Below are 26,191 nucleotides of genomic sequence, written 5' to 3'. Positions count from 1 at the left end.
ACCGCAACGGGAATTCTACATTTGAAATTTACACCAACAACTTGCCCTAGCCCTTAGGGTTACCATTTGAGCAAAGTTCAAGGTATTGGGATGGGCGCTTGTAAAACGACTCGAGCTTTAGTGATGATCAAAACCTCATCAATAGCGTAAACAACGCAGGAAAGGGAAAGCACCTTATGAAGACAATTTGTGAAGGAGATAAGAGAATGACGGATAAGTTATAGGTTGGATCCCAGTTTAAGGTATCCAAAAAAGTGCAATTCTACAATTTTTAGTTTCTGTGAAGCATCAGAAATTTTAACACCAACTAATAGCATGAAATAAAAATTAAATTTTTTAGGAAATACAAATAAATAAAAAGAAACCATGTACCAAAAAGCGGGGCTATAAAGTCTGAATTGATTGATGGTTCTAACTCAAAAGATAGGAGCTGGTGCCGAAACTAGAACTGCTACATTCTACATTGGTGATATATACAACACATGCATGCATGACATTAAACATTACAGGGTTTCGGTTTAACTTCCAACATAATTAAACACTGAATTCTAGATGAAAAAGAACTCTAAGCTTCCTTGTCTCTTTTTGCTAGAAAAGCTAGCCCTAAGGAAACCTAATTAACTAATAAAACATAAACCCACATGATCATCGATCCTCACTAGGAACGGTACTCTAGCATTTTAACCATGTATGCACACCAGCTAACCTCTAGTCTTGATCAGTACTCATATGGTACACTCGATCACTATCTCTAGTCTTTCATGGGAAATGGACCACGCAGATCAACGTTGGATCTCATGATTATGGAGGGCTTCAAATCTTAGCAGATGCCAGGCATGTTGTTCCAGAAGCATGGAGGAAGGCTGCGCTTAACTTCATCATCAGGTTCTGCTGCACTCATGTTCACCGTGGATGCATATGTCGATGTGTTTTGCCGAATGTCTAGACTCACATTATTATTGTCACCTGCACCATTCATGCCTGGTGATGCCTGGTCAGAAATGCTTCCCCCGTACCACGACTCGGATTCTGGCGCTGCAGATTGGAAGTTGAGCAGGCTTAACAAGTCATCGTCCATATCCTCTAGTGGATCCTCACTTGGTTTCATCCCTGTGACAACAAAATCAAAAGGCAACAACTTAAGCTATTAGTAAACTTAATCAGTTTGATGTTAGCTCATCAAGTTTGTTCCCAAAATAGTGTTTCAGATTTTTTTACTGTTTTTCATTTCATAAAAACAGAGTTTAGGCCACTGAAGCAAAATAACGGTTCGATCTATATTAAAAAAAGTATAGAAGATCCTCTCCTTTATTAATTTGTTAGATGTATCTTACCAACTGACGGAGAAGAGCTACCTTCCCTTAGGTTTTCAGCACTATTGTCACCGCTGCTCTTCCAAGTTGATTCCTCTTGCACATTGTCTTCTTCCTCTTCCTGACCAGCAGACTCATCCTCCTCCTCCACTATATATTTGTCTTTCCCTGACTCGCCGGATGAGCTGTCTCCACTCCTTGATCTCTTGTTCCCACAAATTACATCAGCTTGCACCAACACATCATCCAGCAGACCACTGCCTCTCTTTCCTTGAGAGGTTACCGTTTCAATCTCATAGCCATTGGTGTTGCCGGAAGCCTCCATCAGACCCTCACCGCCATTAAAGTTAGCAGAAGAAGCAGGTTTCGTGGGGGTGTATGGTGAGTATGGTGGTGTTTGGTTCGAAGGGAGCTCTGAGTTCATTGGCTCATAAGTAGGAGTCCCCATGATCATCGAGCCAAGGCTAAGAGTACTGTAATTGCCAAAACCTCCATGACCTGAGTTGTAGTATTGAGATGGAGTTGGCAGAAGGGTTTGGTTTGGAATATTGGTCTGGTTGAACAGTGCTGAAGACGATGACCCAAATGGGGAAACCGGTGAAACCGGAGATAGCGGGATAGTAAAGCCACTGTTACCGTTGAACTGGGTCATCATGGCGGAGTTGGAGTAATTAAGAGAAGGAGAGTTGTGGTGGTTCGGCAGAGAGGCATCAAAACTGATGTGGTCATAAAGAGAGAGCGATGGGGTAGAGCTGTAATTTGCTTTTCGAGGATGCGAGGAGGAAAGGAGCGATGAAAATGAAGAAGAGGACGAGTTTGAGTTATGCCTCTGCTGCTGCTGATGAGCTTGTTGGTGGTGAAATGAAGCAGCGACTTCATGTTGAAGCTCGTGAGGGTAAATTGGTAATCCGGCTCTCTGGCGTCTCTTCATTCTTGTGTTCCAGTAGTTCTTTATCTCGTTGTCAGTCCTACCGGGTAACTGATGATACAAATTGAAAGTAACAGACACAAGAAACTAATTAATTAATCAGACACCAGAGATTTAATTAAAACAAAGGTCAAAATTAAAGAATAAACAGACACATAGGAGTGCGCAGTTCTGAGGGAATCATAAACAGGATTAATGGAAATTAAAAAATCGAACTAGATCATAGAAAAATGGATTCCATAGGAAAAAAAAATTAAATGAAAAGTTCGTCAAAAAATTAAGACAGATAGTCCAAGAAGACCAAGAAAGAAGAAAAGAGAGAAAGCGAAAGGTAATAGGAAATGAAAGCTGCTCGCGTCACAATCCAAATCAAGATGAAAAGGAAAGATCGAGAAGAGTTCACATCAAAACATAGACAAGAAGAAAAAAAACACAAGCTTATTAGAAGACATATATACTTCAAGTAAAACATAAAAATCTAACAACAGACTCCACCTAGATTAATAAAAATTCATGTATATATACCTGAGAAGCCATGCGAGCCCATTTGTTGCCGTACTTGGCATGAAGTTCGATGATCATTCGCTCCTCCTCTGCAGTGAGAGAGCCTTTCTTGAGATTAGGCCTCAAATGGTTAGCCCACCGGAGCCTGCAGCTCTTGCCGCACCTGGCCAGCCCCGAGTTCTTCTGCACGGCGTTCCAGTTCCCCTCGCCGTGTTTCTTCACGTACTCCATCAGAATTGAATCCTCGGCCGCTGTCCACGGCCCCTTCTTCAGCCCCCGCAGGGGCTGATGAAGCTGGTGGGCCCCACCTCCTAACTGGGCTGCCGCAACCATCTCGTTCAAGTCCATTGATCCATCTCCGCTGTTGCTCACGATCATTCTCGTCTCAAAAAAGCTAGCCGGCTATAGATAGGTGGATGGATAGATAGAAAGATAGATAGCTAAAACCACCCACCACAACCTGTTTTGGTTTTCTTGATTGTTTGAGGGTTTGGTGTTTGTGTTCTGCCTTGGAAATGGTATTGCAATTTTCAAGGGTTTTCTTCTTCGGTGGGTTTAGGTTTGTATCTACTCTGAGAAATGAGAGCAGAGAGAGAAAGAGAGATGAGGAGAGAGGGAGAGAGGGGAGAGCTGGTTTATAGAAGAGTTCTCTCTCCTCTCCCAGGGTATAATGAGAGAGATACAGGAAAGAGAAGAGAGGAGAATTAGAGAGATACAGAAACACCAAGCTAGCTCTTTGTCTCTATTCGCTATCCCTTCTCTCTAATTAATTCTTTTGGCCATCTTCTATCCTTGTTTTTGGTGTAGAAAGAGAGAGGGTTTCAGATTTAGAGAAAAAAAAAAGAAAAAAAAGAGACATAGATAGGAAGCTTTTTTTTTTTTTTTTTTTTTTGGGGTCCAAAGTTGGGGATTTGGTGAAGGTGAGTGTGCTTGAAGGGATTTATTTAGAGGGATGAGCACCCATTTCGGTCCGGGATGCATGCTAAGTGGTACGTCCCGGAACGCGTTTTCTATGTCCACCCGTCATTGTTAATATATACACCCATACACTATCTCATCCCCCCTCTCTCACACTTCTAGAACACACCACTTCAGACATTTCACCTTGTATTTTCAAAGTTCGTGGTAAATTTAGTAATCTTCTACATGTTCTCTTTGTAGGTCAACCAAACATTTTAAGAAAACTTGACAAGCTATATATTGGGAGAGATTTTCATTGCATCTGCCCTTTTGATTTTATGACTCAATTCTATTTTACATTAATTTTTAGTTGGACCGTACTGTTGACTGAATATCGTATAATCAGAAACAATAGATATATGATTCATGCACGTAGAGTGTATCTCACATTACCAATAATGAAATCATTTTGAACTTTTGTTAACGTTAAAGGTCATATCTATTGAAAATTGAGCTTCTTTTCGATGTTCTTATTCAATCGGTGCTAATTGGTTTATTAGGGTTATGTCACCTGAGGACCCGTCAAGTTATTATTGTTTGTCTAGACATTATTACCGAATAGAGTTTCTTTCTGCCATATACAGAGATTTGCCTTGATTCCCACAATTTATTTTTCTTAAATCTTTCGTTATCTTTCAGAATTCTAGATATCTTCAGTCTGTCTCGATACGTATTGGCTGCCAATTGTAGTAACTTATCAACAATTGTAAATGTCGTTTTCCTCTATATTTTGACATTTTGTCGTTTGTAGCTGTTTTTTCTTTATTATTATTATTATTTTTTTAGAAGACTGTTTTTTCTTTATTGTAAATAGTGCTTTTAAGCTATGTTGATACTCAGTCACGTTGTCCATGTGTTCATGCCTGATGATATTTGCCAGTCGTTGGCTGAGTGTGTGACCACGGCAAAATTTACAGACATTATTAATAACAGTCGTCCATGCATCCACTCATGCATGTAGCCAAATTTTTTTTTTTGTTCTAACAAGATTTTTTTTATTCTGTTTAATTAGTGTGATGATATTTTTATAGACACTTACCAATCAATAAATGATCACTTTTATCCGTTTATGTGACAATTGGTATATTAATGCATCTAGATAGATAAAATAATCAGTTACTTTCATACAAATATGTGAATTAACATTTCTCGTTATTTCTTTTTTATCTCCACCCTTAGCCACCCCAACCCACCTATCATTCCAATGAGATTTTAATCCCTTAACTCTAAAATTTTAGTTATAACAGATTACAACAAGCCACACAGTTCACCATCACAATTAGTAGAGTTAAATTCATTATCAGTCTCTCAACTCTTTCACAGGCCAGTTTGATATGCAGACTTACTAAGCCATCAATGTGATACCTAGACTCAAAATTTGCTATCAACGACACCGGCCCCAACTCCATGGTCCTCACCTTCGCCAACCCTTTCTGGATCGAAATTGTCGAACTCTCAAAGCGCTCCATGAAAAATGCGAGACAAATGCCGGAAATCCAGCTCGGCGCCGTCATGGTCACCAGGTTAATCCTCGCCACCATGGTTGGAGTAGAGCATGAAGAAGAGAATGCATAGGCCTGAATTTGACTTTGGTGAGGTGGATATGGGGGGGGGGGGGGGGGGGGGAGAGAGAGAGAGAGAGATATGAGTGGCATAAGATGTAGTTTGTTAATTAAGTTAAGGGTAAACTCAATTAGACGATTAAACTATTACCATATTGGATCTAGATTACTTAAGCACTTAAAAACTCTACTAGTGGAAGAGGGAAAGTGACCGAGAGATTAGATAAATCTAGGTTTGGGGGGGGGGAGGAGTATTTAATTCAGTTTTTGCCGGAAAATGTCGAAGGTGGTGGTGGGACTGCTCCAGGGTGGCGGCGGCGTTGTGCGTTCTTTTGCCGAAAAATGTCGAAGGCTGCATTCTGCTTGGGTGCCCAAAGTAGATTTTCTTGGGCCTGTGTCCTTTTTTTAGCTAGGTTTCTTCGGCCCATTCATTATTGGGCTCGTATTTGGGATTCAAGGGAGCCCCATCTGCGCAGGGTAATTTTTGGTCCTTTATGAATAAGTTAGGAGGACTTTGGTCCATAACCCTAACATTGTCTTTGTTACTTTGGTTACTGGAGCTTCATCCTAGGGTAGCTACATTTAGGTTGCTTCAGGGTAGGGCTGTAAATAGGTTCGATACAGCTCGTATTCGGCTCGATTTTAGCTCGTTCAGCTCGTGTTCGTAAGATAAATGAGCCGAGCTTGAGCTCAATAATAAGCTCGACAAAATAACGAGCCGAGCTTGAACAATAATATATTCGGCTCGTCTAGCTCGTGAGTAGCTCGAGTTTGTTAAAACTCAACATGTATTAAAACTCCACTCATGAAAATTTATAATATAAATAAAAATATAATTTTTCTAATCTCAAATCTTTAATTATTTTTATTATCTTCCTTTTCAATTGGAAGAGAATCTGAACATTTAAGTAAAATATATTACAATAAAGTCAAAAGGGATTTGTGTGATGGTTAGACATTATATTTGGATTATTATTTTAATTTTTTTTTTCTTTTTAATTTAAAGTCAAATGAGCCAAGACGTTTCTATTTAAGCTCGAGCTCGTCCAATAAATTGAGCCGAGCCGAGCCTAGCTCGGGCTTAAGAAAATATTCAAGCCGAGCCGAGCTTGAGCATGGAAAAAAAAATTCAAGCTTTAGCCCGGCTCAAGCTTGATAAAAAAACAAATGAGCCGAACATGATCACCTTGGTATTCGCTCCGGCTCGGCTCATTTACACACCTACTTCAGGGTAGCCCTGCATGGCTGGATTTTGACGTAGCTCGCGAGGGCGGATCATGTTTTGTAGTCACCTACATCTTCGTATGTTTAATGGATTGACAACCCTTCTTTTAGAAAAAAAAAAAAACTTTCAGGTCTAATTAATTAGAAAAAAAAAAATAACATTAGACATAATAAAGTAGGTTTTTCTTGAATTGAACTTAAAAGGGAGAAACAAATCCAACACTGAGGGGAAAAAGACAAAAAAAAGAAAACCCTAGCCGTCCTCTAGAGTAGCCAAAGACCGAAGTCGCTGCAAATCCTTGCACGTCTTGTGGAGGCCTGATGTCTAGGCTAGCCTTTGGCCTAGCCGACGTTGTGGCCTGCTGCCGAACGAGTATTTTGGTGCTAAAACTCAGCAATAGCTCTATAGGGAGTGCTGTGCTCAAATGCTTGAATGGATTGATTGCCGTTGGATTGCAGCGTGAATTCTGAGGCACGAAGGTCGTTGTTTTCAGCCTTTGGGATGCTTGGCTTTCATTGGTTCCATGTGCAACTCCAGCTCTGGGTGGTTTCTATGGCGGTTTGATTTTTTTTTTTTTTTTTCAGGTTGATTCAAATTGGTTTTGGATTCAGATCTACTTGGGATGCCAACGATGTGACCTTCTGGTGGTCGACGATGTCTTGGAATGGTGGTGGTGGTGGTGAGGTCTTGGAGTGGTAGAGGAGCGATGAAGCGATGTTGCTGTGCGCACAGCTGTTTGTGTAGAGGGAGGATGATTGGGTCTGCGTTGGACCAGTCATGTTCGTCTTTGGGCTTGGGCTTTCCTTGTGGAGCTCCTAGCTATTGTTAGTTGTTAACTTCTTATTTCCAATCAAGGTTCTAAAAATCGCTAGACACTAGTCGGGCGGTGACCAAGTGCGTAGCGCCTAGGAGCTTAAGCTGGAGCCTAGGCGGTTGTTATTTTTTAATTTTAATTTTAATAATAAATACATATAGGTAGAATAGTTCTTGTGTTGCTAATAATTTTTTACCGCATTTTTATATTCAAAAAACTAAACCCACCATTAAATAGTTCAAATTACTAATCAGATAATTATAAATAAACGTTATGATATATATATTTATCCTAAATTTTATCAGAAAAACTATTAATTTGAGTTGTAGTGGTCAACTTTGACCAAACCACGTTCTCTTGCCTAATCAGGTTTTCATCTTCTATCACCTCCAATTTCTGCATCTCTCCCTCTCTCTCTCTCTCTCTCTCTCTCTCTCTCTCTCTCTCTCTCTCTCTCTCTCTCTCTCTCTCTCTCTCTCTCTCTCTCTTCTTCACTGTATTCAGATTGTATGACCAATTTTCTCTCTCCTTTCTAAGCGGTTATCGAATCTTCTTTCCTCTCTCCTAGAAAAAATCAAAGAAAACTCTTCATGAGAGAGAAATCTTCAAGCTATTGATAATCAGCGTCAGAAACGAGAGAGAGAGAGAGAGAAGAGAAGAGACGCGAAGAGTTCCGACTGCCCAATACCCAGCGCCCAGGCCGCCTAGCCCCGCCTAGGCGGCTGCCTGAAGACCCAACGCCTAATGACTTTGCCCAGGCCAAAGTCAGAACGGTACACTGACACCCAGCGCCTAGGCGGAGCCTAAGCAACCGCCCAGGTCGTTTTTTAGAACCATGTTTCCAATAATTCCCTACATCTTTGGGGAGAGCTTTGCTTGTTAGTTTTTAGTGAGTTTTTCGGTTATTTGCCTATTTACTATGTTGTAGTATTGACATAGTGTATAGACTTGTTTTTATTAAGTGAGCATAACACGTCTAATGAATGGACATGTCATATGTATCACTGTGGTTTCACCACAACTTCTTGTCTATCTATATATGGTAGCGGAAGGATATGTAATGATCATTCTTGCTTTAATTTTATTAATGAAAATATATGTGATGTTTATTAAAAAATAAAAATAAAAATAAAAAACACTTAAAAGAGAGAAACAAATTGTCTTTTAAGTTGTATGGTCGTGGCCCAAATGGCCCAATATAATAACTAGATTTTAACAGCAAACATCTGCATAATAAAAATGACCTTCTTTTTTTATGACACATAATAACAATGACCTTATACAATTGGATGAGTTTTTAATGTTAGCAAAGTGATTTTGATTACGATAGGCTTGGCTGAATTAAAACGAGCATACAAAAGTCCAAAAATGGAGCCGATATATTTTATCTCCAACTTTTTACTCGGATTTGATCCTCCGGTCAAAGAAGCAACACTGTTCTCAACATAATAGCAGCTTTTATAACAGGGTTGCACCTCTGGGATAGCATTTGTTAAGGGGCAAAGGTAAGTTTCATCACAAGATTCGTAGCAAGTGGAGTCCTCTGGATATAAACACGAGCCAAAAAATGAAATCCTCCAAGCATGTCGAGCACAAAGATGATCTTCTGATCGAATACCACCACATATAAACAACAGAGGGTAAAGCAAAGACAAACTCATACATCTTAAATCTCTCATACAAGATTCATTATGGATTACTGCGCACATCAAAGTTTACAGATTTTGCGCCCATGTGAATCCGCACCAGTTATCATAGGATTTTCTAATTGGAACCTTCTGTGATTTAATGAGGAAATTTACTTTCAAACCAATCTCAGCTACCTAACAGACCCTAAGATCAATCTTAAAGGTAATACCTATGCAAGGAAAATACCTACATTTCTCTCTAATTATTGTGTTGATTACAGGAAAGATTTACAGTATTGGTGTCTCCGCCGATCAACAGATCCCATATTGAAGCCATGAATCATTGCATACTGAACTCAAGTCACTGTCATGAGTTTGAAATCTAATCAATACAGTAGAAGTGCAGACCCAACCTTAAAAATTGCTATCCCTGTCCTTCCTAGTAACATTAAAGGAAACTAAAAATCAGAATATAGGTCTCTAATCGGTCAAATCACTCCAAAGATTGGCCTTGAAGGCCACAAAGGGAGGTCTTAGAATGCATCATCTGTAATTCTAATTCCTTCTCAGAGTACAGACCCTATTACCTAGCCAAGGAATGGGGAACCATTTATAATCTTGAACTCAATTGCCTCGGTTAGTATCATGCTGTAGATACAGCATATTTGTAAACTTTTCATAATATAGTAATAATCATAACAACTGATAACTAAAACATTACTTATAACTCTTCTGTAATACTTGCAAATATGCAGGAATTCAACAGACAAAACGATGAATTGATGCCAAGTTTGTCCAGCAAAATAGTAGAAAAGTGTGTTCCTTCTTGAGTGACGCACCAAGAGTTCAAAGAGAAGCAAAACAAGACACTATTGCCCACATTCAATATCATACTGAAGGAAAACTTAGAATTTTTAATATATGAGTAAAACAATGAAATGCAAAGATTTCCCATATATTCTACAAGGTCAATTACCAGATATTTACGGATTTACCACAAAAGAATTTGAGTATAAACCTTGTATTCATGGACAATTATAAAGCAAATTGAGAGATTAAAGTACATCGTTTATGTAAATGTTGCCAACATCATTAATTGAAAGTATGATTTACAGGAAGGTAAAGAACCACATGTTGTGAAACAAATTGAGAAAAAGAGGATGCCATAAGTACCTCCAACCTATTGTATTGGATGAAAGCAACAAAATCATGTCAAGCATCCTCTTAAGATCTTGGTTTGTTCCCTCTCTTAGACATCAGATGATAAGCTTCACAGGGACTTCCCCAAACCCAAGTTGCATTTGGACTCTGACATTTTGTCAGCAATCACAACATGTCTCTGATAAAATCAAGATTAAGTGTGTCCCGGACAATAAGGAATAATCCTAGGAAAACAACTACCGTTATCCCTGACGACATAATCGTCTGTTCCACTTCTAGAGGGAGTTTTCTCCCACCCCTAGCAGCCTCTATAAGTATGAAAGCCAAGGTACCTCCATCTAGAGCAGGTAAGGGAAGAAGGTTGATCACTGCAAGGTTAAGATTAAGCAAAGCAGCAAATTGATACAGTCCATCAAGATTCGACCTTGCAACTTCTGCACCAACAGCAATGATGGCAACTGGACCCGAAACTTTACTAGCTGTCTGCGAGAAGTTTAGAACAGTCTGTTTTAAGCTATCCAATACATTAAACGACAAGCCCCAGAACTCTCTCCCTGTATAATTGAAAGCCTCCGATATATTTTTGGGTTTAGCTTTTGAAAGCTTAACATTTGGTGATAACTGCACTCCAATTTTGCCTGTTCCATCATAATTCTCATCGGGGGTAACCCCAATCTCGAAATCCTGCTTTCCCCTCTCAACCTTAAGAACCACATTTCTTTTTGGATTTTTCTTAATCACATCAACAACCCCTGTAACAGCATTAGACCCTCCTTTCGGCAATTGAATTCCATTAACCTCAAGGATCACATCACCTGCAAGCAACCCGTCTCGGGAAGCAGCCGAAAAGGGTCGAACCTCAGGCACAAGAACCCCAGGATAGCCCTCTTGTATAGGCAAACCAACTGACAAGACTTGAGTAAAGATTATAGCATAGGCAAAAATTATGTTGGCAATCACACCAGCTGAAACCACTATTACTCTATCCAATATTGGCCTATTCTTGAGCAAATTTACATCATCAACTGGAATATCACTATTTGGATCATTATCAGGAAACCCAACAAACCCTCCTAGAGGGAAAGCTCTGATGGAATACTCTACATTGTTGGCATTGAATTTAGCTAAAATTGGACCAAACCCAACTGCAAATTTACTTACATGGATACCCTGAAGATAAGCAGCAAGGAAATGACCACTTTCATGAACAACAATGATGGCTGTTAACACTCCAGCTGCCTCCAAAACTGACTGAACACTCTCAAAGTTGCCATAATCAAAACCAGGAAGTGCACAAGACCTGAACTTTAACCTTCTCCCATTTGGGTTCCTACCCTTTACAGATAAAAATGGATCCTTGCAATGAAAGTTAAGGTCTGATGAAGAAAATGAGCAGCAAGATAGGGGCTTTGGGAGGTGGGTTTTGGGTTTTGATGGAAACTCAGAGATGGGGGACCTTGAATTGGTTAACTTGATGAAAGACAAAGAAGATGAGGGTGGAGAAGATGAGAGATTAATAACCATGGTTTTTCTGGGTGTGTATTAAGAAGGTGAGGCTGGGTTTTGTGATAGAGAGGGGATTGGATAATTCATACATATTGAGATTTTGTGGAGGGGAAGTGGAGTGACTCACTTGTCTTTGCCTCCTCCCTCTCCGCGTCTCGAGTGCCTTTTGCCTTTTTGGGTAAAGGAAGGGCCCAACTTATCCGGGTCACCGGAACCCGGTTGTGGGATTGACCGGCGCAGGGCAGAGGTGGTCCATGAGTTGATAGTCAAGACGTTTTTGCATAGTACTGGGCCTATTGCTTCGATCTCAGTCAATTACTGGGCTGCGATGAAAACCCAGCCAGTTTTCACAAGTTCTTCACCTCTTAATATAGCCTGCCCTCATGAATTCACAAAATCTTGAGCATGTCAAATCAAGGACTGGTCTCGGTTTTGGTATCGTGGCCTTTTTGGCCAAACCGAATTTGAGTCATTTTTCAAAACCTGGGACCGCCACGGTTCCTCCGACTTATTGAAGTCGGTAATTGCTAGATTGTTTGGGTTGGTATTGGATCATACGGTATTAAACAGCACCACCAAAGAACTAGGCGATTAGAACTATACACATGCAATGAGAACATACGGCGTTACAGCTACAAATGATTTAACAAATTGTGTAAGTTGCCTTAATATATAACATGCTCGTTTTCACTATTTTATTCTTTTTCTTCTTTTCAAGTGGATGACTTGAATTCTTTCCACCTTTACATGAAAAGACGATGTGATGTTAGCTCAGTTTTAAACAAGTAAAAAAAAAAAAAAAAAACCTTTTCATGAAAGTTATCACTTATCATTAATAACTAGTTTAATCAATTTACTTGTTTTGTTTATTGTGGTTACTAAACTAAGGATTTTGTGTTCAGTAACTTTTGTATGTAATATCAAGGATTTAAATTAAATGCAAAAAAATTAATTATTTTACTTTCAACATTTTAAATTCAATGGTGGGTGACCAAGTGAACAGTTTTGTTCAAATGATCATAATGATTGTTGCATATTTGTGATAACTTTAACATCTCTTGCATATCTGTCCAATTATTACATGGCTGGGAAACATCAATATGTAATTAATAGTTGAGAAATTTTATTTACACATTGCTAAATGATAGATACACATCTCTTACTTAATACACAACCTATTAACTTTTTTATTTTAATATTTTACTAGAAACACAACACCAAACTTCCTAAACTATCCTCATTCACAATACACAATATCTTTTCACTAAATACATATCCTTTTTCTTTTCTTTTTTGCTGAAATAAATTGAGATAAATATCCAGTAAGAGACTACCTATTTTTTTTTCTTATACAAGAGAGACTACCTATTGCATTGTTGCAGTTGAAAAAAAAAAAATGATAGGCATATTACACTAGAAGACTCAGCATCAATTCCTCAATGGCTCAATGTGAGAGTTTCGGTAAATCACATGGTCATCACTAAAGTTAATACAACGGCAACCAAAGAATGTTCTAATTGCTTTTCACTTGTTGGGTTGAACATACTCAGATGCCAATGGGGAATTGCTTATCATTGAGGACTTGACCAAGACAATACTCAGATGCCAATTGTTGACTTTTGTGAACTACTGATGATGAAATTGGAGCGAAACAAAACAATACATCACAAGAGTTCTTGAGGAATTTTTCAACAGTTTTCACTTGCTCTTGTTTGTCCATATCATTTGGACAATTAATACATTTTTGAAATTAGATTGATAAGAAGGCTTGATCCCATGCATACTAAATTATTGAGAATCAAATTCATGATATCCATCTGCGGTAGACCTGGAAAAAAAAAAAAAAAAACTGCAGATGTTTCTTGATTCCAACTATGTTTCTTTATTGTTAATATAAATATCTCTTTTGGTAATTTGACTTACCCATAAAATGTGATGTTAGGTGTATGAAAAAAGGGACGTGTATTTAGTATTTAGAGGTGTGTGAATAAAATTTCTCTTAATAGTCGCTGTTCAATCAAAACTATAAAACAATATTGTGCATGAAGCATACAAAGATGCTATTGACCTAGCTCTGCTAGGGTTTACTCGACGGCGACAGTCTTCAACAAAATTCCCAAATCTGACCGGCAGCGGTGATCCTTCAACTCTGATAGCGGGGATGTCTTCCATTTGTTTGTCTGATTAGTTTGTGGGCGGTGGTGGCGGGGGTGTTCTCCGACGTGCCCATCTGTTTTTTCCTTGCAGTTTTATTCTCGGTCCAATGGCCGTGCTGGATACTGGTCATTGGCTGCTTCCGATGTTGTCCCGTAGGGGAGACAATCTGGTGGTGGATGGTTTTGATTGCAGAACCGATGGGGGTCGTCGGGGCTGGAAAGGTGGTAAGACCCGATCTCGGGTGTCGGAGGCAACTCCTGAGGGAGGAGCGATGGTGACGGATTGTGCTGAGCCTTCGTCGTCGGTGCTTGCAGAGTTCCGGCGCTGGGCATGGGCTGCACTTGGTGCCAGTGCTGGCGTTGGTGGCTGGAACTCTGAGATGAGGGAGATCGGTGATGGCGTCTGAGCTGATTGGGCTGCCTTGTCCTCCTGCTGGGCTGACTGTTGTTGGGCTCCTTGCTTTGGGCTCCCCGAGTTTGGGCTTCACAGGGGTGGAGGTGACTGTGGGCTGGCATTTGACGGTCTAACAGGTTAGGCTATCTGGGATTCCAACTGGGTTGTGGATTGCTTTTGGCTGGAATGGGGCTCTAGGGCCTATAGTACTATTTAAATTTTGTTTGGGTCGCAAAAACCAGAGCCTTAGTTGATTCCATTTTTTGTCTGCTTCGAGGTTTTTTGGTTTTTGTTAGAATAATGGTGTGTGAATTTCCTAAAAAGTGGGTGTACTCGAGATTTTTTGGGATGTTATTCTCCTAGAATAGGGTTTCATAAGGTTCTAAGGAACGATTCTTTCTGTCGACCCCATAGGGGTGTTTTGTTTTTGTATTACTTGCTGAATTTTAATGAAAAGGCTGACCTATTTCCATAAAAAAAAAAAACTAAAAAACAATAATAATGATTAACGAGTATGGTTCTCATGTCTATGTGTCAATTTGTAGAGCATGAAAAATCATAAGAGAAAAAAATTCTCAAAGATTTTGTCTATTAGAATAAATTCTAATGATCATGCTTTGGCAATAGTGAGATTATGAAAGATGACATGGTTTGTCATGTTTAGACATGCCACAAGATCACTTTCCGAATTCTGTGTGTCATTTGAAATTCACCTTTGCCATGAGCTTAATATTTATAGAGCATGAATTTTATAATATGTCTAAACTTGCAGAACACTGAGATATAGACACACACACACACACACACACACACATATATATATATATATATATATATATATATATATTTAGTCTAGAAAACAAATACTCATATGAAATCATCTAAATAATTATTTTAATAAAATAAAAAAGAGCAGAAATTCGTATGTATTTAAAGAAGTGAGTGACAATTGAAAAACCTCTACCAACCACATGTGCATTGCATGGATATGAAAACAGTAAAAACAACATTTTTATTAAGGGAAAAATTCACCAACGGTGTCTGGACACTTAGGGGACTTTCAGAATGATACCTGAACTTACAAAGTTATCAATGTGATACCTGGACTCTTTTTTGCGTATCAACATCGTACCTATGACCAATTTCCGTAACGGCTCCGTGACAGAAATTGGCCGTAGGTATCACATTGATACGAAAAAATAAGTCCAGGTATCACATTGATAACTTTGTAAGTTCAGGTATCATTCTGAAAGTCCCTAAGTGTCCCGACACCGTTGGTGAATTTTTCCCAATTTTGCACGTGCGATGCACGTGAGTCACTTAATGAAGACAAAATGTCCGATTTACCCTCAAATTCTTTCTTTCTTTTCTTTTCTTTTTTTCTTTATTCTTCTTTCTTTCTTCTTCTTCTTTTCTGGTTTCTTCTTCCCCTGATTTGAATCATCAAGATTCAAATCATCTTGCTCGTCCGATTCCCACCGCCGATCGCCGATCAAACACCGCCGCTGCGTCTGAATCCACCTTCATGCACCACAAATGTTTCTGGTTCCCCCAACTTCAAATCCTATAGCAAATTGAAATTGTGCATTGAGGCTTCACCGCTCACTCCGAGTTCATCCCTGCCGCCGTCGCCAATGACTTGACCACAACAACCTCCACCACCGCACAACAACGTCGTCCTCCGCTGCTTCTCGATTGGGTTTGGGGATAAGGACTGCTTCTTCCTCCACCGCTAGCGAAATCGTGGAGGCTCAAGGCCACATTCTAAGGACCACCGGCTGGAAGGACCGCCACAGCAAAGTTTGCACCACCAAAGGCCCCAGGGACCGCAGCATCAGGCTCGTCGCCCACACCGCCATTCAATTCTACGACATGCAGGACTGGCTTGGATACGACCAGCCTAGCAAGGTCGTCGATTGGCTAATCAAGAAAGCCAATGCCGCAATCAACGAGCTCGACTAGCTGCCACCGTGGAACCCAAACTAAATTTATGTTCATACAACATTTTCTCCGACGATGCCGATATCCGCCGCGCAGGACACGCAGAACGTGAGCCTTAATTTCTCGATGGTGGAGGCTCCGAGTTCTTTGTCTACTAATCGGCGAGGCACAATGGTGGGTAGCAGCGGAGTGGCGAAGCTGGTGAATAAGAACAGCTCGAATTTTCTGCATGTGAGGATGGTGTGGAGGCCGAAGTTGTTAATCTTTGTCTGCCTAAAATTGCCTCTGATCGAAGTTGGGCTAGAGGCCGAAGTTGTCGGCTAAACCGATGAACTTGCAGGTGAAGATGGTGTGGAGGTGGTGTTGCATGTCGGGAACGAAGGAGAGGATGGAGGGGTGGGATTGGAGCTGTGATTTGAGAGTGGAGGGCTGGCGGGGTCTGAGTTTCTGATCAATGGTGTATAAAAGGGGGTCGGAGGAGAGAACGAGAATGGTGGTGGTCAAGTCATTGGCGGCAGCGGCGGGGATGAACTCGGAGTGAGCGGTGAAGCCTCAATGCACAATTTCAATTTGCTATAGGATTTGAAGTTGGGGGAACCAGAAACATCTGTGGTGCATGAAGGTGGATTGAGACGCAACGGCGGTGTTTGATCGGCGATCGGCGGTGGGAATAGGACGAGCAAGATGATTTGAATCTTGATGATTCAAATCAGGGGAAGAAGAAACCAGAAAAGAAGAAGAAGAAAGAAAGAAAGAAAGAAAGAAGAATAAAGAAAAAAAGAAAAGAAAAGAAAGAAAGAATTTGAGGGTAAATCGGTCATTTTGTCTTCATTAAGTGACTCACGTGCATCGCACGTGCAAAATTGGGAAAAATTCACCAACGGTGTCTGGACACTTAGGGACTTTCAGAATGATACCTGAACTTACAAAGTTATCAATGTGATACCTGGACTCATTTTTTCGTATCAATGTGATACCTACGGCCAATTTCCGTCACGGAGCCGTTACGGAAATTGGTCATAGGTACGACGTTGATACGAAAAAATGAGTCCAGGTATCACATTGATAACTTTGTAAGTTCAGGTATCATTCTGAAAGTCCCCTAAGTGTCCAGACACCGTTGGTGAATTTTTCCCTTTTATTAATTATCTTTTGAAGCTGTTACCAACAGTTGACCTTGTTATGAGATGATTGTTTTCTTCAAATCAATGAAATCATCTACTATTTTCGCATAACATATATTATTAAACTAAGAGATTTTTTGTTTGGATTCTTGGAATGAACAAGACGGCTACAACAATAAGTTTCTTTGAAAAAGTTTTGAAGAAACGATTATTGGTTTTCTATTAGAAATGGTACTTTGAAAATTGTTATAAAAGTCAATCAAAGACTCTTGAAAGGAAAGGAAAAGTAAAGGTTAAAAAATAAAAGATGCCCATGAATTTTGCCTCAAATGAGTCAAATCCAAACATATCTCCTAAGTGGGACTCTGATTTTGATTTTGTTAGAAATAAAGACAAATGGAGCAGAAAAAGTAAAGTACAATCAATTCATCAAAGCATCCAAAATGGCCCATTGTAAATAGGTCTTTGTCAAATAGGCACATAAATCTAACAGCTCTCTATTTTTTTTTTTTTTTATTTGACTCACACCCACCTAACCACACAACTATACCTCCTCTAGCAGCTTCTGAGGCAATTATGATGCTTCTATGACATCAGTCCATAACCAGACTACTCCTATATGCTCAGTGTGTTTGTTTTGGTGAGTGTATCCAAATTCTTATAAGGATGCGGTTATTGTTGTCCTATTAATTATTTTGTTCATCCTGTAATTTCTTTTCACCTTACATATAATTTTTGAATTTTAAGTTTAATTTGTTCATCCAATTACTTTACCCAAAAAATCATTTTCCAACATAGAGTTTAACTCGAATTCTTTATTTATTTGGCTTCTTCCGCGTGTCTCTTAGTTTTTTTGGCTTCTTCCTCATATCTCTCAGTCAATCAGTCTCCAAGTAAATGTTTCCAGACTCCATTAGCATTAGTATTATATATTTTGAAGCATAAGAGTTGTTAGCACAACATGAGAACGACTAGAGATGATGATTGCTACGAAAGAAAGTGTTAGGGTTTAACGATCGATGAGTAAAGAGATTAAGAATGAAGTTTAAGTACATGTTCTGTATGGTATAATAAGAAAAACAAATTATATTTCTTTTTATAAAAATATTGTTCTTTATTGTAGTTTTTTATTATGATATTTTAGTTTTTCAATAAATCAGAAACATGTAGAGTGAACAAAATAGTTAGTAGAGATACCTGATAATTTACAACTAAACTCGAGGCCTCCGAGTTTTGCGGACCGACCTCGACGGGCGAAACCTAGGTTTCGTGGAGCGGCGGCGGCAACGTTTTTCCCTCAGGCAAGGCGATAACCATGGGAGTGACGAGGTACGGCGACGGCGCAGGGCTGGTTCTCGGCGACGATCGTGGGGTGCGGCGGGAGTTTTTCGATCGGAGGCTTCTCTGATCGTGGGTGCGGCGAGGGGTTGTTGGTTTAGAGGCTTCTCAGATCGTGTTGGCTGGTTTCGATCCAAGCGGTGACAGACTTTGATCGCGGCGAGGGCAGGGGCGGTAGACGGCGTTGTTCGCTCCAGGTGTGTTCAGCTCCGTTCGCGATTAAGGGTGTTTGGGCTGTGACAGTGCTTGGATCTGGATTCTGATCCTTCAGTCGAGCTCGGCGGCGAGGAGGCGTCGGCATGTGCGGTAGGAGAACAACTCGTTCGATCCAGGTCGGGATCCAGACTTGACCATGGCCATGGTGGAGGTCCACGGCCGGCCGCCGGACTGGTGAAGGAGGCTGTTCTCTCGAAGCTTGACGCTGGCGGGTCTGGGAAGGTGAGGGTAAGAGATGGGCCTAGGCTAGTGGGCCTCCACCTGCCTGGGCCGCTCCTAGTGGTCTGGCTGGGTAAGCTCATTCTCTTATTCCGTTCCTTTTCTTGGATCAGGCCTGATTTAGGTTTTTTGGGAGAGTGGTAGTTTTTCAATTTTCTTGTTTTGAATAATTGAGCTTGGCTTGGCTCACCTCCTATTTTGCCCTTGATCGTTGCTGTGTGCTGATTTGATGAGTGGCGATGTACACCATGAAGGTCTTAGGCGTCAATGCTTGTTATGTCAGTTGCTTTGTTTCAGGGTTGGATAGGTGTTGAGTTTTTTTTACTTGTTGCATTTTCTTTTTCTAGGTTTGGCTAGTAATAATTTGGCTGCTTTGGACAGTCTGATTAGGAGTTTGTCTGCTTTGCGCAGTCTATATTGTGCTTGTATTTGTACTATGAGTGGTTTCTTGAAACTCTCTAGCTTGACGCAGTGACGTCGTAATATATTGGAACCTGATTCCATTTCCCTAAAAAAAAAAACAAAATAGTTAGTAAGGAAGACAATAGCCGCACTCTCCTTATAATAATATGGTGTAACTTTTTTTCTTATTAAATCATGAGGAATACATAGTAAACAAGCACATGTCTTGACGATGCTTGTTAGCATGTCCCTATTCCCTCATGTGTAAAGATGACAGAGGGATCGCGATATTGGAGATAGCGATGCCTTGTTTCCCTTCTACGAGTCCGGAACGGATCACATATGCAGAGAACCATCGCCATGACTGAGCGCTGGTTTCAACGTTCATAAGAGAAAGAGACGAGAGCATAGTCTTTTAATTAGTACCATCTCAAAATTTATGTATGTTCATTCTTATATTTATAGTTATAGTTTTATACGCAACCACTATACCAGTACCCATACGAGTTTCCACGTACGTTTTGAGTTTATAGCTCTACCCTCATCGTATGTCCTCTACGTACAAGTTTTTATACACTCCGAGAACCCTGTAATTGTGATTAGACACATTTATTCCTAGAGCATCCGTAGGAGAAACTTCCTATAGCTCTAGGGTTTTGGCTAGCAAATAATGGAAACAGACAGATGGTGGAAATATTTAACGCAATCCCCAGCTGAAAGCAAAGGGTCGGAGGCCGACCCTACTGATGACCTTGCAGTTATGGTTCCCTCTTCACCAGTTCACTTCTCCATTGATCTGCATAGCTAGTCTTGGACCATAAACGATTCCTTCATTGACATGCTGTCTGCGTTCGATTCTCTTCCAGTCTCTATCAATTTAATGTTCCTTAGATTTTTGTGTAATTTTTCTTCTTCTGTTTCTGGATAAAACGTATGAATGACCTGGTAATAGCCAAAATCTGGTACAATCTATACATCACTGGTCCTATATAGGTTTCGATATACTGTGCAGAAAGCAATATAAGCTTGATGAGTAACGAATTAATTAGGCACACAACCTTCAAGCCTGTATCTTCAGTTGACCAGACCGATATTTGATGAGCATAATATGGAACATGTTTTCCATTTCGATCTTTTCTTCAATTGTTTTTCAAATTAAAGAACTGATTTATTATTATTATTATTATTAGAAGGTTCCTGCAAGATTTTTGTGTTAATTAATGTGTAGATATATTGCCTACTTTCATATATAGATCCATATCTTTGTGTTAGCATCATACGAACGTGCTATTCTTTATGCTTTAATTTCCATCTTTTTCATTTTAAAACAATTTTGAGGGATCCTCTTTTAATTTCATAGACAAAATAATTGAGTATAAATAATGCTAGTGGAGATAAGGTAGCTCTTATTTTCTACCTACTCTCTTGATGACAATCAACAACATCATGCTTTTCTCACCTTGATAATAAATTGCCAAATAATGCTCCTCCTCTCAAACTTTCTCACGAGATAGGACTGAACCGTAGCGTCGGAGCCGAGGATACATGTCGGAGACTCCGAGGGCCTTTCATTGATCTAGACCTCTCAAATCTTCTTTTACAAACATTTCATAGAACTCATGGAAGGTAAATCCCATGTGAGGAGAGAAGTGCTACTAAAAAAAGACAAGATTTGTAAACGTATATTGAATTTCACGTCAGTAATTTGTAAGTTTAGCGTTATATTACGTTTATAATTTTTAAGTTTAGCGTTATATATAAGATTTTGAAATTTTTCATTGATTGTCAATTGGTTTGGTTTTTAGTTGAAGAATAATGCTAGATAAACTACATTTTTGTGTACTACCTACATCCCACCTTATGGGACATGCAGCTAATGTGGCATAGTCACATAATTTAATGAAATTATGTGATATGTTAGATTTTTTGCTACATCAGCTATCACGTAAGGTGGGATACAGTCATACAGGTGATACCCAAAAAGATGATTCATTTAACATTACTCTTAGTTAAATAATAATGCTAGGTGAACCACCTTTTTGTATAGCACCTTATATGAATGTCTTAATTGCTACATGTCTTTGTCTTCTTGATGAATTAAACGTACGTTTTAAATAATTACTCTTGAGGTGAGAAAAGCATGAGTATAATTAGTCTCCTCGATGATTAAACATACGTCTTAAATAATTACTCTTGAGGTGAGAATGAGTATAGTTAATATAGTCTTGAAGATATTAGTAATTACTCTTGAGGTGAGAAATGCATGAGTATAGTTAATACAGTCTTGAAGATATTAGTAAAGAATTAAGATAACTTAATGTCAATAACACGCTCTCAAACTTTCCGAGGTAATTAATTATCAAATAACGCTCTCTGAAATTTTTTAAGGATAAATAATTAGCGCTAGCTTACGTTACATTCACGACAAGAGTTCGGTTTGATCATCTTCCAAAAGTTTTTTTATGAAGAAAGTAATACAAATTAAACAAAACAAAAGCTCCTGATTTGAAGATTTTTACATATGTCGATTGATCTAATAAGAAGCGTGCATGCAAGTATATCTGAATTATCTCGATGGTAGATATGTACATACACACAATTAAAGAACTATTTGCAGGTGATTTGCATAGTACTTAACCCAGAATATATATATCACATGAAACGGACTGGAAATATTAAGAGAAACAGAATCGATAAGAGGGGATGAGGAAGGACATACCGTGAATCCTTGATGATGTTTCTGGCTTATAATTAAGATGGAGAGAGAGGTGCAAATTAAAGGAGATATTGACGCGGCTCAATCAAAACACAAGACTAAAACCCCTTGATAGTCATGTCTTCAAATTGAGGCGCGCCAATACCTACGTTATTGTATATATTTACACCTTTCTTCATCTCTGAAGCCTGTAACTCTAAACCTGGAGCCTGCTTCTCGATCCATCTTCTTCCCCAAAACTGCTTCAACCCCCTGCAGCTCACAGAGAGAGAGAGAGAAATATACTGCATATCCCTAACTTTCTTAGAAGTCAGACAGGAGGAAAGTGGGTCACCCAATTTTGAGAGAGGAATCCTCATACCTATTACCCGCAGTTTGCTCTGAAAGGATGTCTATGCTTTATAGAAAGTCTGAAACCCGTTTAGTATGATATATGGACTTTTCTTGTTTGGACCTGCCTTATATAATTAATATTGACTTCGCAAGCTTTTGGCCTTTCCACACATCATTTGCTGCCTACAGGGAGGCAAAAGGCAATGGTCATAAAACCAAAACCACCAGTTGAAAGTTGAAACGGTTTTTGTGTATATGTACGTATGCCAACTTGACTGCCCACTTAATTTAATAGTTGTTTCTGCCCATCCTCTCAACCCACCGGGATTCCATGGTGGTGAACTCAACCGTTTAACTTCTTGCCAGGTAGTGTAGAAAGATTTTTGGTGAGGCGGCCGGAATCCCGGATGTCCTATTGCAATCATCTCTCATGAGATGGCCGGGTCACACACCTTTCTTGTGGGAGGTAATTGCGCCGGTTACAAGGTTTGGTACGAAGGTGCTTAAAAAAGTATTGTATTTTTTTTTATGACAATATTTTTTTTCTTTTATAATCATCTTATTAGACTTGTGTAGTTTGGTACGCCTTACTAGTATTTAGCAAACCTTTATTTTAGAGAAAAATTTAGGTACCGTCCTTAAACTATGCTGCCAATGCCAATTTGATACCCGAACTCTTAAAAGTATCAATGTGATACCCAAAGACTTAAATTGGCATCAACGTGATACTTCCGTCCAAAATTTCTGACGATGCCGTCTGTTTGCTGACGTGGCAAGCACGTGGGTCCCAAAAAAAAGTGAAATGACCAATTTATCCTTTTTTTATAATTCATTTTTTTTCCTTTTCTTTTCATTTCTTTTTCTTCCTTCTTCTTCGTTTTCATTTCTTTTTCTTCCTTTTTTTTTTTTTTTTTTGTTTTTTGTTTTTTGTTTTTTGTTTTTTTAGCTCAAATGTGGAAAAACCAAAACAAGTCGTGGTGAAAGAACTACAACATATAATGTCAAGTTCCATGTTGAGCCAAACTTCGGGACTCCAGGAACTTTGATCATCAGAAATCCAAAGAACAACAGATTCTTCCTCAAATATGCAGCTGGATATATATGTTCCCCCGGATGAGAGGTTCAGCCCCAAGAAAATATATGAGTTCATATCCAATTCAATCCAGGCAGCTCTGCATTTCCTCATCCTTGAGGGAAAGGGTTCCAAGCATCTTGAGTCATTTGATGAGATACAAGCCATGTTTTCTCTAGTTATGTACTAGCAAATACCACTAAAAACTTCATTCATGGAGTCACTTCTTAGTTGGGGGTCAAACCCACCAGCAGCTCATGCTTTTATTCAGTTCCAGCCCACCATGGCTTGAATTCAACACCATCATTCTCCTCCTGAAGTTTCAATTGCTGAAACTCCCAATCGAACCCAGATCCGCCCCCCCCCCCTCTTAGGATTTTTTTCTTCTCTTGCCCAGATCGGCCCCCCTCTTTAGACCAGCCTCTGCAGACAGCCATCCCACACAGCCGGACCGGCCTCGTCCTTCGTCCCAGCCAGCCCACACGGGCCTCCAGTCCAACCCAGCGAATTGCAGCACTGCCGCCGCCTTGCACCAGTCTCACCTGCTCCCCTTCACCGGAGCCTCACCTACTCCCCTTCACGGGAGCCTCAACCGCCTGCACCGATCCCCCCAGCTGCTGCCCGATACCGATCGAAGAACCTGGTGCCGAGATGATCAACGACCCGTCGTCGGCGTAAATTGGGGCCGCCGAGTTGTTGAGCGAGATGAGTGGAAATTGCAGGCGTAGCTTACTAATTTGGGTCTAAGGACTGGAGCTTGTGGACGGTGGGGTTAGTGATGGTTTGGGTGGTGGAGAAGGAGAGGAGAGAGAAGAAGAAGAAGAAGAAGAGTCAGGTTGAAGAAGAAGAAGAAAAAGAAATGAATTAAAAAAAAAAAAAGGGTAAAAACTAAAAAGTCTATTTTGCCCTTTTTTTTTTTGCCTACGTGCTTGCCACGTCAACAAACAAACGGAGTCGTTGGATTTTTTTTACGGAAGTATCACGTTGATGCCAATATAGGTCTTTGGGTATCACATTGATACTTTTGAGAGTTCAGGTATCAAATTGACCTTGGCAGCATAGTTTGGGGACGGTACCTGAATTTTTCTCTTTATTTTATTATGTTAAGTGGAAAATCATCAAATTATTTTGAGTGCTGATATACCACTAAACGTAAAAATAAAAATATGTAATAATACATAATGACCTCCATAAAAGGCACGACAATGATTGTCTACCTAGACAAAAGCTGGAGTGAGCTCTTTAATCAGTAACCTGACACTATTAGGGTTATCGTTGAGCAATTCAAACTCCAACCCTAATTTATTCATAAACCCCTAGGACAACCTTACGCAGAGGGGGTATCCCCTAGAGTAACTAACAGGTCTTGTGGCCCGAGATAGAGCAGAACATGCCCAATAGTAGGCCCAAGCACATCTAACAAAACAAAAATAATAATATGAGTTTGTAGCTCCAACCCATAAACTTGAAAAACACCCTAGCCCAATTAGCCCAACTTGGAGCCACTTTCTTCAAGCAGCATTAGTCACATTCACCGCCACCATTGCTTGGACCACTACCAGCATTGCTAAAACTGCCGCCAATAGCTTTTGCCTCAGCATCGTACCACCAAACACGTAGCCCCTGAACCATGGCGTCTCTGTCAAAGACAACGACCCCATCAACATACCACCATCCAACCAGTCTCGTACCGGCAAAAGAGGAATATGACAAACTTCTAGCGCCACCACATGGATATAAATCCACAAGATTCGCCCCCAGCAAAATGGCCTGAGGCGAGTTAGAAGATCCCGATCCCATTAGAATCAAAACCCTCTCTTGCAGTCTTATTTAGTTATTTCCATGAACCTCAGGTAGAGATTGAGGAAGAAAGGGTAGCCAAGGCCACCTAGATGCTTGAGACCAGCTGAGGTTGCTATCACGGTGCTTACCGCCGCCATCAGGAGAAGATGCAAGGGCTAGGGCAAGAAAACCCACTGCTAAAGAGAGGAGGCGAGAAGACATCGAAAGGCAAAGATAAAAGTTATTTGTTAAAAACCAAGTTTGTTATAGAGGTTTTTTTATGGTATTTTGTTAAGGTGATAACATGGGCAGTTGTTTATAACTAATGTACAATTTATGTAAAACTCAACTTATTTATTGTAGAAGACTCACACACACACACACACACACAGAAGGAGGTTCTAGAGAGGACCACCTTAAACTTGAAATTTTAGGATGCTTATATTTTTAGCATATAGACTCATTTTATAGTTACATATACACATATGAATTCTACAAAAAAGAAAAATTTTAAATACACACCCCTAATCACTTAATACACATCCCTATTATTTTATATTTCAAATTAGATTTTGTAGGTAGGTTAAATGACCAAAACAGACATCTATGCATTAGAAGAAGAAAAAAATAGTCATATTTTCCTTATATTATTCTATTTAAGTATTTATGTATAAATAGTTAGCTAAACACAAAAAATTTCTATACATGGCCTCCCAGTTTAATACAAGAATAAAGTTAGAAACTATCTAATTTAATTTTTCCTTAAATAAATTGTAATTAAATGAGGTTAGAAACCATAATATTTAGAATTTCAAAATCAATGGCATTAAATATTTTTAAAACATATCACCTTACTCCCATTTTTTAGTTAACTTCCTTTTTTGTTCTAAGAGTTAT

At 39.6% G+C, this 26,191-nt stretch overlaps 2 protein-coding genes across 2 annotated transcripts; both read right to left on the bottom strand.

Annotated features, from left to right (window-relative positions):
• Positions 1 to 378: 378 nt before the first annotated feature.
• LOC133726022 (transcription factor MYB101) lies at positions 379 to 3,574 on the bottom strand. Its single transcript, XM_062153468.1, has 3 exons — positions 2,767 to 3,574; positions 1,335 to 2,292; positions 379 to 1,110 (listed from the first exon to the last, which is right to left on the bottom strand). The coding sequence occupies exons 1-3, from the start codon at positions 3,121 to 3,123 to the stop codon at positions 821 to 823; spliced, it is 1,605 nt and encodes a 534-aa protein (XP_062009452.1). The 5' UTR covers positions 3,124 to 3,574; the 3' UTR covers positions 379 to 820.
• Positions 3,575 to 9,936: 6,362 nt separating this feature from the next.
• On the bottom strand, positions 9,937 to 11,927 carry LOC133726021 (probable membrane metalloprotease ARASP2, chloroplastic). Its single transcript, XM_062153467.1, has one exon. The coding sequence runs from the start codon at positions 11,617 to 11,619 to the stop codon at positions 10,261 to 10,263; it is 1,359 nt and encodes a 452-aa protein (XP_062009451.1). The 5' UTR covers positions 11,620 to 11,927; the 3' UTR covers positions 9,937 to 10,260.
• Positions 11,928 to 26,191: the final 14,264 nt, after the last annotated feature.

Source organism: Rosa rugosa, chromosome 1 (genome assembly GCF_958449725.1).
Source record: "Rosa rugosa chromosome 1, drRosRugo1.1, whole genome shotgun sequence".
NCBI lineage: Eukaryota > Viridiplantae > Streptophyta > Magnoliopsida > Rosales > Rosaceae > Rosa > Rosa rugosa.
Note: the sequence above shows the minus strand (reverse complement) of the source record. Positions and strands in the feature narration are given on the sequence as shown.